Source organism: Gopherus flavomarginatus, chromosome 1 (assembly GCF_025201925.1).
Source record: "Gopherus flavomarginatus isolate rGopFla2 chromosome 1, rGopFla2.mat.asm, whole genome shotgun sequence".
Taxonomy (NCBI): domain Eukaryota; kingdom Metazoa; phylum Chordata; order Testudines; family Testudinidae; genus Gopherus; species Gopherus flavomarginatus.
Window position 1 is genome coordinate 333,135,752 of NC_066617.1, and position 15,704 is coordinate 333,151,455.

The 15,704-nt window shown below is 44.4% G+C and overlaps 1 protein-coding gene across 5 annotated transcripts in view; it reads left to right on the forward strand.

Moving 5' to 3' along the window:
- PSPC1 (paraspeckle component 1) overlaps positions 1 to 15,704 on the forward strand; it is a 123,761-nt gene extending 108,057 nt beyond the window's left edge. For all 5 annotated transcript variants that reach the window (XR_007772197.1, XR_007772198.1, XR_007772199.1 and 2 more), the window contains one exon: positions 15,455 to 15,704. Coding sequence is in view for 1 of the 5 variants with exons in the window: in XM_050937251.1 (XP_050793208.1) it covers positions 15,455 to 15,484 (30 nt within the window). In the remaining 4 variants the exon portion in view is untranslated. The remainder of the gene's footprint in view (positions 1 to 15,454) is intronic.

The window sequence follows — 15,704 nt, forward strand, 5'->3', positions numbered from 1 at the left end:
AAGAAAAGTTTCTCCTTAACAAGACTTCAATTTCAATTGCTATCTACCAGGCCCTGTAAGCAAAATACAATTCCACCAATTATGTGAAGATTTTGGACTTAAAAAGACAAATCCCACAAGACAATAGGGCCCAGTTCCAGAACCAAATTGATGAGGATATAAACTCGTGGCCAAAACATCTTCAGGCAGCAGTGGATGCTGCTGATACTGCTTACAGAGGGAAGACTACTCCAATTGTTTGGAAGAGGGAATCCTAGTTACAGTCCTCAGGTTTTTCTGGGCAGGTACAAAGTACCACCAAACACCAGCACTTTGATAAAATTAACTTGTTTAATGAAAAGACAGAATCTTTTCACTCTTTTAAGGACTCGAACAACCACTTCGTTCGCTGGGCATCTATACTGCTGCCCCAAAAAGTAAGCACCAGAAACAAGCGTACAGGCTGTAATTGTGCCTCAGTGAGTCACAACTGAGGATGCCAAATTTAGGATGAACCGCTGAGAAATAGGGCAGATACACCCCAATGGCTAATTCCCGTAGGATATACCAAACCAGCAACAAAAATAAACTTCTGTTTCACCACACTGGCTAACAAGAAGTCATAAAAGCAGTTTCCTTAGGCAGTCCAGTTCTTATGTCACAACCAAAAATACTGGATTTAGAGATGTGTGGTTCTTTATAACCAGTCTCATCAAATTTAGTTCTTCTGATCCCAAAGGACCAGCCGCACACCCAGGTCAATATATAACTCAGATCTTACCCAAAATGCATGCTGATGCCAATCCTTTACTATTTAAAATATTAAGGGTTATTTATAAAAAGAAAAAGGTGAGAGTTAAAATTGGTTAAAGAACTCAAATACATACAATAAATGCAAAGTTCTTGGTTTAGGCTTGTAGCAGTGATGGAATAAACTGCTGGCTTAATAAGTCTCTGGTTGCTTCCAAATCATTGGAAGGACCTCAGTCCCTTGGTTAGAATACTCCCATTAGTGTAAGTCCACAATCCGGAGATTTGAACAGGACACAGGCAAAATGGATGGGTTCCAGGGCCATTTATATCCTCTGCCATGTGGCAGGAAACCCATTGTTTCAAACAAAAACCTCAGCACAAGTAGTGGAGAATCACAGGTGACCAGATAGTGTTTTGAGTCACATGGGCAAGTCACATGTTCATGCCCAATTTTGCTCAATCTTTGCAGGAAGCCATTACCTATGTTTCAGACAGCATGTTTACATGACAGCCCACTCAGTGTAGATGAGCATTTCCCATGGTCCATTGTGAATTAAGTATCCTTTTGATGGGCCACTCTATTTGAATAGTCCCTCCAAGATGTGCTGGCTAACTACTTCGTGGGTGTTACCCCAGGAGCAAACATTTGAAATCCAGGTATTAGAGCCATATTCATAACATAACATAAGAATGGCCCTACTGGGTCAGACCAAAGGTCCATCTAGCCCAGTATCTGTCTACTGACAGTGGCCAGTGCCAGGTGCCCCAGAGGGAGTGAAGCTAACAGGGCAATGATCAAGTGATCTCTCTCTCCTGCCATCCATCTCCATCCTCTGATGAACAGAGGCTGAGGACACCATTTTTTACCCAACTTAACTTCAAATAGAAAAATGATACATACATTCAGATAGCATAATCATAACCAGCAAATCATAACTTTTTCATAGATACCTTACATCACATTTTGTACAAGATTTGTTGCAAATATGTAATAGTGGTTGTAACAATGATCTATATAGTCATATTTTAATCAGATAACTTCACACAGACCAACATAGTTTCCTCCAATGTTTCATCATCAGTACTGTCACAAATTACCCTGCAAACAACAGAGGGTACAGAGACAGATATACACAACTTCTTTGATACCTGCAGCTCATCCTCCACCCTCCTCAATCAAGAATTTTTTTTAATGGGACATTTGAGATCCATGCTCCTTTGTTGACATCTCATTATTCTGCCTCCCTTGTTTTTAATGCCCCCTTCTCCAAAACTGGAGGGCAGCAACAACAGACAAGTGGTGCACGAGATTATTCATTCTAACTATTCAACTGAGTTTGTCACCTCCTACCTACAAACCCCCTTCCCTGCTCCTTTTCAGGGACCAATCTCTCAAGGAAATCCTACATCAGGAGATGGACTCTTCTCCATCAAGGAGCTGTAGAATGAATGCCACCTCAACATCTATGGAAAGGGTTTTTCCCCTTATTTCTTAATCTCCAAAAAGAACAAAGGATGGAGACACATTCTCTTCCGAGCATTAAAATTCTGCATGGTTACATTGACATCAGTAATCCCTTCTCTGGAAGAGGGAACATGGTTCACATCTACATGAAAGACACTTACACTTTGACATACATTCAACCATCCTACAGGAGGTTCCTCAGGTTTCTCCTTAGGCAAAACCATTACCAATTCAGAATCCTCCCATTTCAACTAGTTGTGACAGCAAGGATCTTTACAAAAGTCCTTTCAGCAGTGGTGGCTTAGATGAAAAGAAACTGCTTTACCTGCTTTCCATATCTCAATGACTGGCTCTTGCCAGACAGATCCAGCAAAATCATTGAGTTGGGAACCTTATTCCTACTCAACCTATTATCTTCCCTTGGAATCTGCATCAATGAAGAGAAGTCCACTTTGATTCCCACAAGGATCACAGATTTTATAGGCATGACTCTGGACTCAACTACAGCAAGAGCCTACTTCCTGATGGAGAGATTTCATGCCATGAGTAATTTGATAAAACAGGTCACCCTCAGAGTACAGTAAGGGTCTGCCTTTCCCTTCTAGGCTAAATGGCCTCATGCACCCACATAATGTTTGCCAGGCTCCACTTCTACTGCCTACACACCTGGTTTCAGTCCGACTACTCACCAGAGAAAGACAACATAAATGGCAGAATAATAATCCTGACCAATGTCACACTTTCTCTTATATGGTGGGCAACCCAAGAAAAACATTCAGGTGAGAGTTCCTTTTCTCCCACCCATAGACGAGGCAACTATCATCACAGATGCTTCCCTCTTAAGTTGGGCAGTCCACAGGGACAATCACATTGCACAAGGCTCCTGGACCCCTTAAGAGACTAGGATGTATATAAATCTACTGGAATTAAGGATCATCCATCTAGCCTGCAATGCATTCTTTCCACTCATTTCATCTCAATATATCCAGTTAATATCAGACAACATGACGATTGTCTTCTACATAAACATGGAGAACAAGATTCCTTCCTTCGTGTATGGAAGCTGTGTTAATGGGTGCATCAGAAACCACAAAACTCTTTTGGCAGTATACCTACCAGGTGCACAGACAGTTGTCCATAGACCCACCAACAGGAGATTCATGATTCCATCCCAAATGAGTTTTTTTTTACCCTGTGAAAACACTGTCTTAGAACCTCTGTCTCACAGGCAAACAGAAAACTCTTCCTGTAGTGCTCCAGAGCAGCTCTGGGCTGGGGCTCAAAGGGAAATGCCCTTCTGCTACCTTGCATGGACCACCTCAGATATCAGAGGGTTAGCCGTGTTAGTCTGTATCCACAAAAACGAGTCCGGTGGCATCTTAAAGACTAACAGATTTATTTGGGCATAAGCTTTCACAGATAAAAAACACGTTTTCAGATGTATCTCAGATATGCCCTTTCTCCCATCCCAGTAATATTGATGTCTAGTTGGCAGCCGGTGTCAAGCAGAGTGCCCCTGGGGCTGGTCCTGGGACTGGTTTTGTTCAACATCTTCATTAATGATCTGGATGGTGGGATGGATTGTACCCTCAGCAAGCTTGCGGGTGACATTAAGATCGGGGGAGAGGTAGAGATGCTGGAGGGTAGGGATAGGGTCCAGAGTGACCTAGATAAATTGGAGGATTGAGCCAAAAGAAATTTAATGGGGTTCAACAAGGACAAGTGCAGAGTCCTGCACTTAGAACAGAAGAATCTCATGCACTCCTACAGGCTGGAGGAGACCGACTAACTAAGCGGCAGTGCTACAGAAAAGGACCTGGGGATTACAGTGGATGACATGCTGCATATGAGTCAACAATGTGCCCTTGTTGCCAAGAAGGCTAATGGCATATTGGGCTGCACTAGTAGGAGCTTTGCCAGCAGATCGAGGGAAGTGATTATTCCTCTCTATTCAGCACTGGTGAGGCCACATCTGGAGTATTGCATCCAGTTTTGGGGGCCCCACTACAGAAAGGATGTGGACAAATTGGAGAGAGTCCAGCAGAGGGCAATGAAAATGATTAGGGGGCTGGGGCACATGACTTATGAGGAGAGACTGAGGGAACTGGGCTTATTTAGTCTGCAGAAGAGAAGGGGAGAGGAGGGAATTTGATAGTAGCCTTCAACTACCTGAGGAGAATGGAGCTCAGCTGTTCTCAGTGGTGGCAGATGACAGAACAAGGAGCAATGGTCTCAAGTTGCATTGGGGGAGGTCTAGGTTGGATATTAGGAAATATTATTTCACTAGGAGGGTGATGAAGCACTGGAATGGGTTATCTAGGGAGGTGGTGGAATCTCCATCCTTAGAGGTTTTTAAGGCCTGGCTTGACAAAGTCCTGGCTGGGATGATTTAGTTGGGGTTGGTCCTGCCTTGAGCAGGGAGTTTGACTAGATGACCTGCTCAGGTCTCTTCGAACCCTAATCTATGATTCTGCCACAAGCTCTGCAAAAGATTTGTCGTGACAAAGCTCAGGTCATCTTCAGTTCTGGTTCTTGCACCTGCTAAGGATTTCAATCCATCCTCCCATCAGCATCCAACCACTTCCAGATCTACTGATATAACCAGGCATTCCAACCCAGGCCCTCTACAACTCATGGCCTGGTATTCGGATAGGCATCAGGTAGCGAACGCTTGTATTCGATATCAGTCCAATCCATTCTCAACCAAAGCAGCACAGATTCTACCAAGAGATGGTATCTGGCCAAAAAGAGACATTTCTCTTTGTCACAACAGCACAGCTGTCTCCAGAATCCACAGGTATTCCTGTCATTTTATACTACCTATTCACTCTTAAGACATCTGGCTTTAATCATAAGCTCCTTATGGGTCCACCTTGCAGCAATCAGCGGCCTTCATTCGCCACCTGAGGCCCATACTGTCTTCACTCAAACAACTCAATTCCTGAAGAGACGACTCTAAACTTTCGCACTGGTGATGAAACCAACACTACAATGGGATTTTGATCTTTTCCTTTCAGTATTTAACAGACTTCCCTTCAAACCAATAGCCATATGTGCTATGTCCCACCTCTCAAAGTTGCCTTTCTAGTCATCATCACATCAGCCATAAGGGTTAGTGAGCTGGAGCCTGTGACATATGGGGATACAATCTAGACTAGTGGGCGGTTGTGTTACCCCTGCCCTGCAACCTTGGAGTCTTAAAATGCCTTGCTGAAGTAGCTCCCACAAGCCACACCCTGAGTGTCTATATAACTGCAGTTTGCCAGCTACACCCTGGCTCTCACCAGCCTTGGTTATACTGCATGATAACCCCAACACACCCCTAGTCCCAGATTCCCCCCCCCCCCCCAGAAATGTATGTCATGTACTCCCAGCCCTCTCCCAGACAATACAAATACATTAATCCGATTATTCCTTTAAGGGAACAATATGCCACTTTATTACCTTAAATGGTTATCCAAATACTTCAACTAAAACACACTGGATTAGACAGAACAGTTAAACAGTTTATTAACTACAAAGAGTATAAATAATGAGACATAAAAGTTACTGACCAAACTTTCCAACAGCTGTTTTCTTTTATCATCTTAGGTGCAGAGAATATGATGGGCAGGGAGAGGGGGGGAGAGAGAGAGAGAGTGCCTTTGGAGTGTGTGTACCTCCTTTTTATAGTTTCAGTCCCCCTCTGGAAAAATATTTCCATCTGAGACCCAGGAGACAAAGTCTACATGGAAGAATGTTCCCCGCTGGTTTGGTTTTTTTCACCAGTTCGAATTTCTTTTGTTTTCTCTCACTGCTTGATGACCCTGTTTCCTGCTTAAATGCAAATTAAGGCAAGCACATATTCCTTCAAGACAGACCTGACTTCTGCGTGGGTAGGACTGGGGGGTTTGGAACATGCATTAATATCGTACAGGGAAATCTTATAACTTCACATACAATGTTACCACACATTTTATTAGGACAATACTGACCAGCAAATTTCAAATGATACAAGGCATACCTTGTACAAAAAGACTTTTACAGTAGTAATAGGGTGTGAATTCTGCCAAGCCAACCTTTATGTACAGCCCAGAGAAAAAAGTCAGAGCCCTTGTGGCAGCTCCAACTATATACTACTTTTCATAAAGAGAAGGTCTCGCTTCACCTCCATCCAAAATTAATTCCTAAAATAACTTCCGAGTTTCTCACAAAATTAAACCATCTGCTTACCAGTATTTTTCCCAAAACCTCATGCTTCTGATGAGAGAAGGCATTGTTCTGTAGACATCCAACAGGCGCTGGCGTTCTATCTGCAGTGAACGAAAGCAATTAAGAAAACACCTAGACTCTTTATCATTGTAGCAGAGTGATCAACAGATCATGCATTACCTGCACATAGCCTCACTAAATGGATCTCTGGCTGCATCATTCTTTGTTGCCAACTAGCCTGAAGCACGTCCCGCTCCAACCCGCTGAGGGGGTAAGAGACCACTTTACCAGAGTACAAGCAACCTCTACAGGATCTTTATGAGATGTACCTCTACTAGGTATATGTAGAAGCTTTGTCCATGCTTTCACAAAACATTTTGGATTGGTCCAAACCTCTACTGCATATACAGCTTTGGGAATGGCAGCACTTGAGACATCCATGCTATCTGTATTCTCACACCTACTTCCTGTCTGACTACTGCTTATGTCCCACATGTGCAATACACTTAGGGCCCATCACTAGAAAAAGAAATGAGGTCACTTACCTGTAACTGGAGGTTCTGAGAGATATGGTCCCTGTCTATTCCACTATCCACCCTCCATCCCCCTCTGCTGTGGATCACAACTGGATTCATGGTAAGAGAAGGAATTGGAAATGCGTTGATCCGCACTGCCCCATATATCATCCATTCAGAGCATGTGAAGAGCAACTGCACACACACGGAGCAATGGACACTACTTAATACAAATCTCTGATCTCAAGTGCATTGTGCACAAGTGAAGCCTCATATAGAAAACAAATAGGGACAACACACCTTGAATCTCCAGTTACAGGTAAGTAATCTCCATTGTTTCCTTAGTATAGCTTCAGTAAACAATTTTCAATTAATTTGTAATAGTATTATAGGAAGGGAAGTTAGAGTCCTCACACCAAGGAACACCTCTTCCCTCAGTACCCCAATATGAATATCACACTATGCCCAGAACACCAGGCTTTAAAAACTGCTTCCTGTTCCTGCTGCTTCTCAGTCTGTGACTACCACTACCAATGCCTTTACTAGTGCATATCTCTGCCAGGTGCAGTATTTGTCACTCCTTCCTTAGCTGCACCTGCCAAGCGTGGGAATTCCAGCTTTAAAAGCACCTCCTGCAGAAGGCTATGCGGCTGTGACCCAAGCCAGGGGACCCACGTCCCTGTGCATTGGCTAGAATCAGCAAGAAGCATGCCTCCTACCATGAGGTCTGAGTTAGGAGTGAGGGTATATACACCCATAGACTCACTCTCAGGGTCTCATTGGGAAGGTAGGGAAAGCTCTCCATATCTACTCTAGAGAGAACTGAATCACCCCTGCCCAAGTCAACTAAGTCTTTGTGCTAAGCCCTCAAGTACTCAGAATGTTGTAAGTCTAACAGCCATGATAAAAAGGCTCATAAGAGCAGAGCTCCATCAGTACCAGACTCTACACCTCCTTCACCAATGCTAACCATACCACCCAAGTCAAAAAACTGGGAGCCAACAGTACCAGTGAAGAATACCCACCAGGAACTTCAATCACTGATGGTACCACCACTATCCTGTACATCATCAGCACAATATTTGCTCCGTTGGTACGGGCAGAGCGACCTTGACTCCATCAAGGGACATGAGCTATGAGGGAAGTTTATCCCTCATCCCCACTACCAGTCACAACTTCACTCTGTGGGCCTGGCTCCAGCAGAATCAGTCACAGGAGGAACTGTCATCATCTCCTCTGAAGGACATCAGCTCAGGCAGGAAGTTGAAAGCCTCCTGGTATCACTTTGCATCAAGACATTTCCCTCAGGCAGTGGTACCATGCCTCAGGGACCCTTTTCAACCTCTCTTACTTGCCATACTGCAGATCATGGGGCCCATACTCATGGCACACAGGGTGGATGTGATCTATACCTTCCCCCTAGGGAACAGCCAGAAATTCAACTTGATCCCACAGAAGAGAGGGACTACAAACCACTTCTCCTGGAACTAGCAAGGCTATCCTTATCTCCTGATGAAACAGCCACCCCAGCATCTCAATCTCCTCCAGACAACTGTAACAATTTTGGGAGCTATTATGCAGGGTGCCCGGGAGCTCCAGATCTTTCTTAGATGATGTCCAGGCTACACGACACAAACTCCTGGACATTCTGAAACCTATAGGGTCCAGCTGCACAGCACTTCAAGTAAATGAGGACATACTGGAAATTGCCGAGCTGTGTGCTATACACCAGTTAAATGTACGCCCACCCCAAAGAGGGCTGAGAAGCACTACTTCATCCCGGCTAGAGGAGTAGAATTTCTTTTTACTCATGTGGCATAAGAATGGCCATACTGGGTCAGACCAAAGGTCCATCAAGCCTAATATCCTGTCTCTGACAGTGGCCAATGCTAGGTGTCCCAAAGAGAATGAACAGATAGGTTATCATCAAGTGATCCACGCCCTGTCACCCCATCCCAGTGTCTGGCAAACAGAGGCTAGGGACGCCATTTCTGCCCATCCTGGATAATAGCCATTGATGACCCTATCTTCCATGAATCTATCTAGCTCCCTTTTGAACCCCATTATAGTATTGGCCTTCACAACACCCTCTGACAAGGAGTTCCAGACATTGACAGCGTGTTGCATGAAAAAATACTTTCTTGTGTTTGTTTTAAATCTGCTACCTATTCATTTCATTTGGTGGCCCCTTGTACTTACATTATGAGAAGGAGTACATAACGCTTCCTTCTTTACTTTCTCTATACCACTCATCATTTTATAAACCTCTGTCATATCCTCCTTAGTCGCCTCTTTTCCAAGCTGAAAACTCCCAGTCTTACTAATCTCTCCTCATACGGAAGCCGCTCTATACCCCTAATCATTTTTGTTGCCCTTTTCTGAACCTTTTTCAATTCCAATATATCTTTTTTGAGATAGCATGACCACATCTGCATGCAGTATTCAAGGTGTGAGTATACCATGGATTTATATAGAGAAAATATGATATTTTCTGACTTATATCTATCTCCTTCTTGATGATTCGCAACATTCTGTTCACTTTTTGACTGCCGCTGCACTTTGAGTGGATGATTTCAGAGAACTATCCACAATGACTCCAAGATCTCTTTCTTGAGTGGTAACAGCTAATTTAGAGCCCATAATTGTATATGTACAGTTAGGATCATGTTTTCCAACGTTCATTACTTTGCATTTATTAACATGAAATTTCATCTGCCATTTTATTGCCTAGTCATCCAGTTTTGAGATCCTTTTGTAGCTCTTCACAGTCTGCCTGGGACTTAACTCTCTTGAGTAGTTTTGTATCATCTGCAAATTTTGCCACTTCACTGTTTACCCCTTTTTTCAGATCATTTATGAATATGTTAAATAGGACTGGGCCCAGTACAGATCTCTAGGGCACGCCACTATTTATCTCTCTCCTGTCTGAAAACTGACCATTTATTCCTACCCTTTGTTGCCTATCTTTTAACCAGTTACCAATCCATGAGAGAACATTCCCTCTTACCCCATGACTACTTGTTTTGCTTAAGAGCCTTTGGTGAGGGACTTTGTCAAAAGCTTTCTGAAAATCTCCTTTGTCTGCATGCTTGTTGACCCCCTCAAATAATTCTAGTGGCACTGAGCTCCTTGGTTGTTCAGTCTACCTAAATGAGGTCTAGGCAGCCACCCCCTCCAAGTGTCTGGATTTGTTGGGGAAGAAGGTTTTGATATCTACTTATCTTCAGTTCAGACTATCAAAGTATCAGGCACTTGTGGCCAAGTGTGATTGGCTGAACTATTCAAAGTATCTGGATTTCATGGACAAGCTACCCCAAGACAATAGGGCGAAATACCAGGCCCTGATCAAGGGCAGCAAATTGGTGGCTAGGACCACATTACAATCCATGGTTAATGCAGCGGACGCAGCACCAAAGTCAATGGCAACTACCATTGTGATGCACTGTGTGTCATTCCCCTGAGAAGTCCAGAACACTGTTGAGGATTTGCCCTTTGATGAGGCCAACCTTTTCAACACAAACACTGATGAGTCCTTGCACTGGCTAAAGGACTCCAGGGCAATCCCCTGCTCCCTGAGAATATATATACCTGTCCCAAAGAAGAAATACTACTAACATCCTACAAACCAAGGTCTATAATGCAACAGTTCTTCCACCAGCAGTCCTATGAACTGCTTTGTAAAAGACAGCGTACAAAAATTATGATATACTGCTCTTCCTGCATCAACAACTCCATCTCACACCACCTCCCCCAAGCTAAAATATAATTTTTGACAGGACACTCAGGAGCTGCAAACCACTAGTTTTGCCATCCCAACCAACCCCACATATCCTTTGATGGCTCCTAGCATTCTTTTTCCACACCTGGAGTGCAATAACAACAGACAAACTGGTATTGGATATTATTAAAGTTAAGAGTTTGTCATGGATATTTTTAGTAAAAGTCAGGACAGGTCATGGGCAATAAACAAAAATTTCCTGTCCCTAGTTTTTACTAAGAATAACTGACAAAATGGGGCTGAGCCTGAGCCCTGCAGGAGGGGGAGGTCTAGACACCTGCAAGCTGTGGGGGCCTCCATGGTGGTAGCTAGGAGCTGTGGCTCAGAGCTCCAGGGCCCCTGTCAGCTGAGAGCTCCAGCCCTGCCATCCTGGGGTTGAAGTAGAAAATGTCACCGAACCCATGACCTCTGTGACAATCTTAGCCTTATGTATTATCCATTCCAATTACACAATAGTTTATCTCCCTATACCCTCCAAAATGAAAATACCTCCCCTGCCCCTTTTCAGTGACCATTCTCACGAGGAGATCTTCCATCAGGAGGTAGAATACTTCAACAGCAAGCTATAGAGCAGATATTTCTATAACATCAAGAAAAGGGGGGGGGTCTATTAGCCATATAACCTAGTACCAAAAAAGGGTTACCCCTTCTCAATCTCCACTAACAGCATGTTTATTTGTAAACTGAGACTTTGTATGATTCTGGTGGCCTCAGTAATACCATTCTAAGGAAATGGGACACATGGTTCACAACTTTCGCTATGAAAGATGTTTACTTTCACATGGGCATTCATCCTACCCAAAGAAGGTGCCTCAGGTTTATGGTGGGCACCAACCAACCACTTTCAATACAGAGTATTCCCATTTGTGCCTAGCAACTGCAGTGATTCTAGTATAGTAACTCCTTGCGTAACGTTGTAGTTATGTTCCGTAAAATGTGCTTTTAAGTGAAATGATGTTAAACAAATTCAATTTCCCCATGAGAATTAATGTAAAGGGATGGGGGTGTCTTAAGTGTCAGGGACATTTTTTTCACCAGGCAAAAGACCGAAAAAACAAACACACACACACACACACACCCACACACACTTTCTTTAAACAATACTGTACACAGCAATGATGATGATTGTTAAGCTTTGTTGAGGTGATGAAGTAAGAGGGTGGGATATTTCCAAGGGAATGCCTTACTACTGAATGATTAACTAGAACAGCTGAGCCCTCAAGAGTTAACACGTTGTTAATGTAGCCTCACACTCTGCAAGGCAGCACAAATGGAGGGAGGGGAAACAGCATGGCAGGCAGACAGACAGAGACGCACACCCTGTGTGTGAGAGAGAGATGTGCATTACCCCTTTAAGTACACTGACCCCACTGTAAGTACATTGCCCTTTTAAGTAGACCATCAGGTTGAGACAGCAGCTGCTGCCAGCACGCTCCCTCTGTCCCAAGCCCTGTCATGTTCACACACTCCCCCCCCCACTCTATAGAGATGGAGTAAGTTAGGGGCAGGAGCGGGGGGGGCACCCTGACACGAGACCCCCCCCTTCATTTCCTTCCCCCTCCCTCCCCTCTTCCACCCCCCGCACAGCAAGCGGGAGGCTCCCAGGAGCAGCTCCAAGGCAGAGGGCAAGAGCAACACATGGCAGTGGGGGGGAGGGACAGCTGAACTACCAGCAATTGATAGCCTGCTGGGCAGCTGCAGCACAGGGAACTTGAGCAGGGAGCTGATGGGGGGGCTGCCGGTTTACCCTGGTTCCAAGGCCCCACCAGCTAGCTGCAACGGGCCGCTCTTTCTTCAAGCAGTGGACACAACAGACATTATAAAGGAGCATTGTGCAATTTTAAATGAGCATGTTCTCTAATCAATCAGCAATGAAACAACGTTAACTGGGATGACTTCAAGTGAGGAGTTACTGTAGTAGCAGTGCAATTCGGATGGAGCCGTTTCACTGTCTTTTCTTATCTGGACGATTGGCTTCTTGCCACAAAGAAGCCCTCATGTCAACCTACTTGATGCTTTAGCTCTCATATTCCCTAACCTGTGGGAGTTTAGAAAAGTTTATCCTACCTCCATCACAGACTATAGAATTCATAGTAGTGACGCTAGATTCAATCTGGGCAAGGGTTTATCTCCCAACCATCAGATTCCACTCCCTAAGCAACCTGATAGGCCAGGTTATGTGAAACCCTCAAATATCAATTTGGCTTTGCCTCTCTCTCCCGAGACACATGGCTTCACACATTTACATTGAACAGTTCGCCAGATTTCACCTTTGCTGTCTTCAGGCTTGGCTGTGAACATTATACACACCAATCAAACACAATAGGAATACCATAGTAACAACTCCCACTAAGGTCAGGTCCTCACTAACATGGTAGGAAAGATACCAAAACAGTATGTATGAGTGCTCCATTCCTCTCCCCCAACACCGGACAAGACGATCATTATGGACAGTCACAGGGCACTTTGGACACCCCAAGGAGAAGACACATCAATCTTCAGGGGCTCAAGGCAGCCCAAAAAGTTTGCAAAGCCTTTCTACCATTCATTTGCTTTCATCATGTATTCAAATCACACAACATAACTGTAACATAAACAAGCAAGGAGGAGCAAGAACTAGCCCTCTCTGTGTAGCAGTGGTCACTTTATGAAACTGGTGCATCAGAAACCAGATCACTATCAGGAATGTACCTTCCAAGAACACAGGATTCATTGGTAGACTGCCTCAGCAGATATTTCAATATCGCTCATGAGTGCAACATGCTCACTACTGAATTGTGTAAAATTTTCTCTGAGTAGGAATGCCCCACTTTGGCCTTGTTTACTTGTCAGACAAATAGGAAATGCAGCATTTACTGCTCCAGGTGAGCTCAAAGGCAGCACTCCAGAGGCAATGTTCTCCTAATGCCTTGAATCATGCCTTCACATTGCACTACTGCCTCACATCCGAGAGAAGATTCAACAGGATAAGGCACGAGTAATCCTAATTACCCCCAGACAGCCCAGGCAGTTCTGGTTTCCAAGTTTTCTATGAAGGTCATCCTGCTTGCTGATCAACCTTCAGTCCTTCATGTATTTCTTGACCCAGGAGAGTGGCAGGGTCCAGCATCCCAACACCACAACATTTCATCTCCTTGTTTGGTATTTGGCTAGGCATCAAGCCCAGAATGTCCCTGCTCTGAAGCCATGTAAACTGTCCTTAAGAACAGAAAGGACCCCACCAGAAAATGCAACTTAGGCAAGTGAAATGTTTCTGGTATCTGGGCCCAGCAAAAGCATACATCTCCAGCAGCAGTGGCTATTCGTGTTATTCTACACAATATTCTTTTGCTCAAAACAACAAAATGTTCCCTGAACTCCCTGCAGGTCCACCTGTCACCCATCAATGGATGGGTACTCAATTTTTATTCACCCAGTAACAGATTCTTGAAGGATCTCATTAGAACCTTCCCTCCAGTGAAGAAAGCAGCTCCTCACTGGGACCTTACGCTAGTACTTTCAGCACTCACTAAGTCAACCCTTTGAACCGCTAGCTACATGTTTCCCATCCCTCCTGTCAAGGATTGCCTTCCTCATTGCCATTACATTGGCCAGAAGGGTAGGCAAACTCAGGACCCTAACAGCTGGTCCTCCATACACACTATTCCATAAAAACAAAGTCTTACTATGACTACACCCAAAAGTCTCTCCTAAGATAGCTTCAGATTTTCACATAAGCCAGTCAAATTCATTTACCTGTGTTTTTTCTGAAGCCCATGTGTTGTGAGGAGAGGAGACATTATTTCCTCAACATGTGACAAGCACTGGTGTTTTACCTGCAAAGGACAAAACCCATCAGAAAATCACTTAGACTATTTGCCACTATAGCAGAATGAGTCTGGGGCCAAACTATGTCTGCTCAGAGAATGGAAGTGGATCTCTGGTTGTATGCTACTTTAGTTGGCACATTTTCTTCTTCCACATAGGTTTATATGTCAAAGGAATTCCACAGAGGACCAGTGGCCCTATGTAGAATGTGGGTGCAGGTATGCTCCACGTCCCAGGAGCGAGGCATTTGTGTTCTGAATGAAGGAGGCCCCCGTGCATACGTTGGTCAGTTTTGCCCGCCAGAGAAAGGGGTCCTTTATTTTGCTCGATATCGTGGGATGGTTTATACTGTGCCTGTGTGGAACAAAGTTGATATGTAGCCTTCCTTGTAGGCAACAGATGTTTAATCTGGTGTGTCTGACAGCAAATGCTGTGGCTGCCATGTGGTCAAGGAGTTGGGGGCAAGTCCTGGCAGATACCTGTGGGACTATTTCATGCAGTGGGTATGAGGCTGGTGAGAGTGAAAGAACGTCTTGGTAGTGAGGCTATAACCTCGATAGAGTTGAGGTGGGCCCCAATGAAGTCCAGCTCTTGCACTATTGCTAGGGTGGGCTGGTCGGTATTTATTAGGAAGCCCAGATTCGTGAAGAGGGTTACCACCTCTTCGGTGGCTTGCAATGCTGTTTGCTGGGTTTTAGCAGGCAGTCACTTTTAGTGTATAGTGTGACCATCTTGAATTATTGTGTTTCTGATAACCTTTTTGAATTCTCGGAGGTCGAGCTTTGGTCTCCATCCACCAGAGTTCTTGTTAGGGGAAGTTGATGGTTGGGATACAGCAACTTGAGAAGCAGATTGTTGTCCCTTCAGGGACAGTGTCTGCTACCCTGTGAGTCAAATCACCGCTGTTGTGAATACATTGGCTGATGGTATCATTGGGCTGTAAGTAATTCCTCTGTTTCCTCTTAGGTTTGGGGTTATAGGCTCCCAAGGATCTGAGAGTTGCTCGTGAGTGGAATGAGTCATCTGTCTTTTTGGTGAATAATTTGGGCTGGCAAGTCTTCCACCATGAATTGCACCTCTTCGGGGAAGCGAGAAAGATAGAGCCATGAACTTCTCATTACAACCACCATCAACACAGATGTTACAGCCCTGTCCTCAGAATCAAGTGCTGCGAATTTTTCTCCCTTGTCTTGGCAATAAAATTAATCAATTCAGA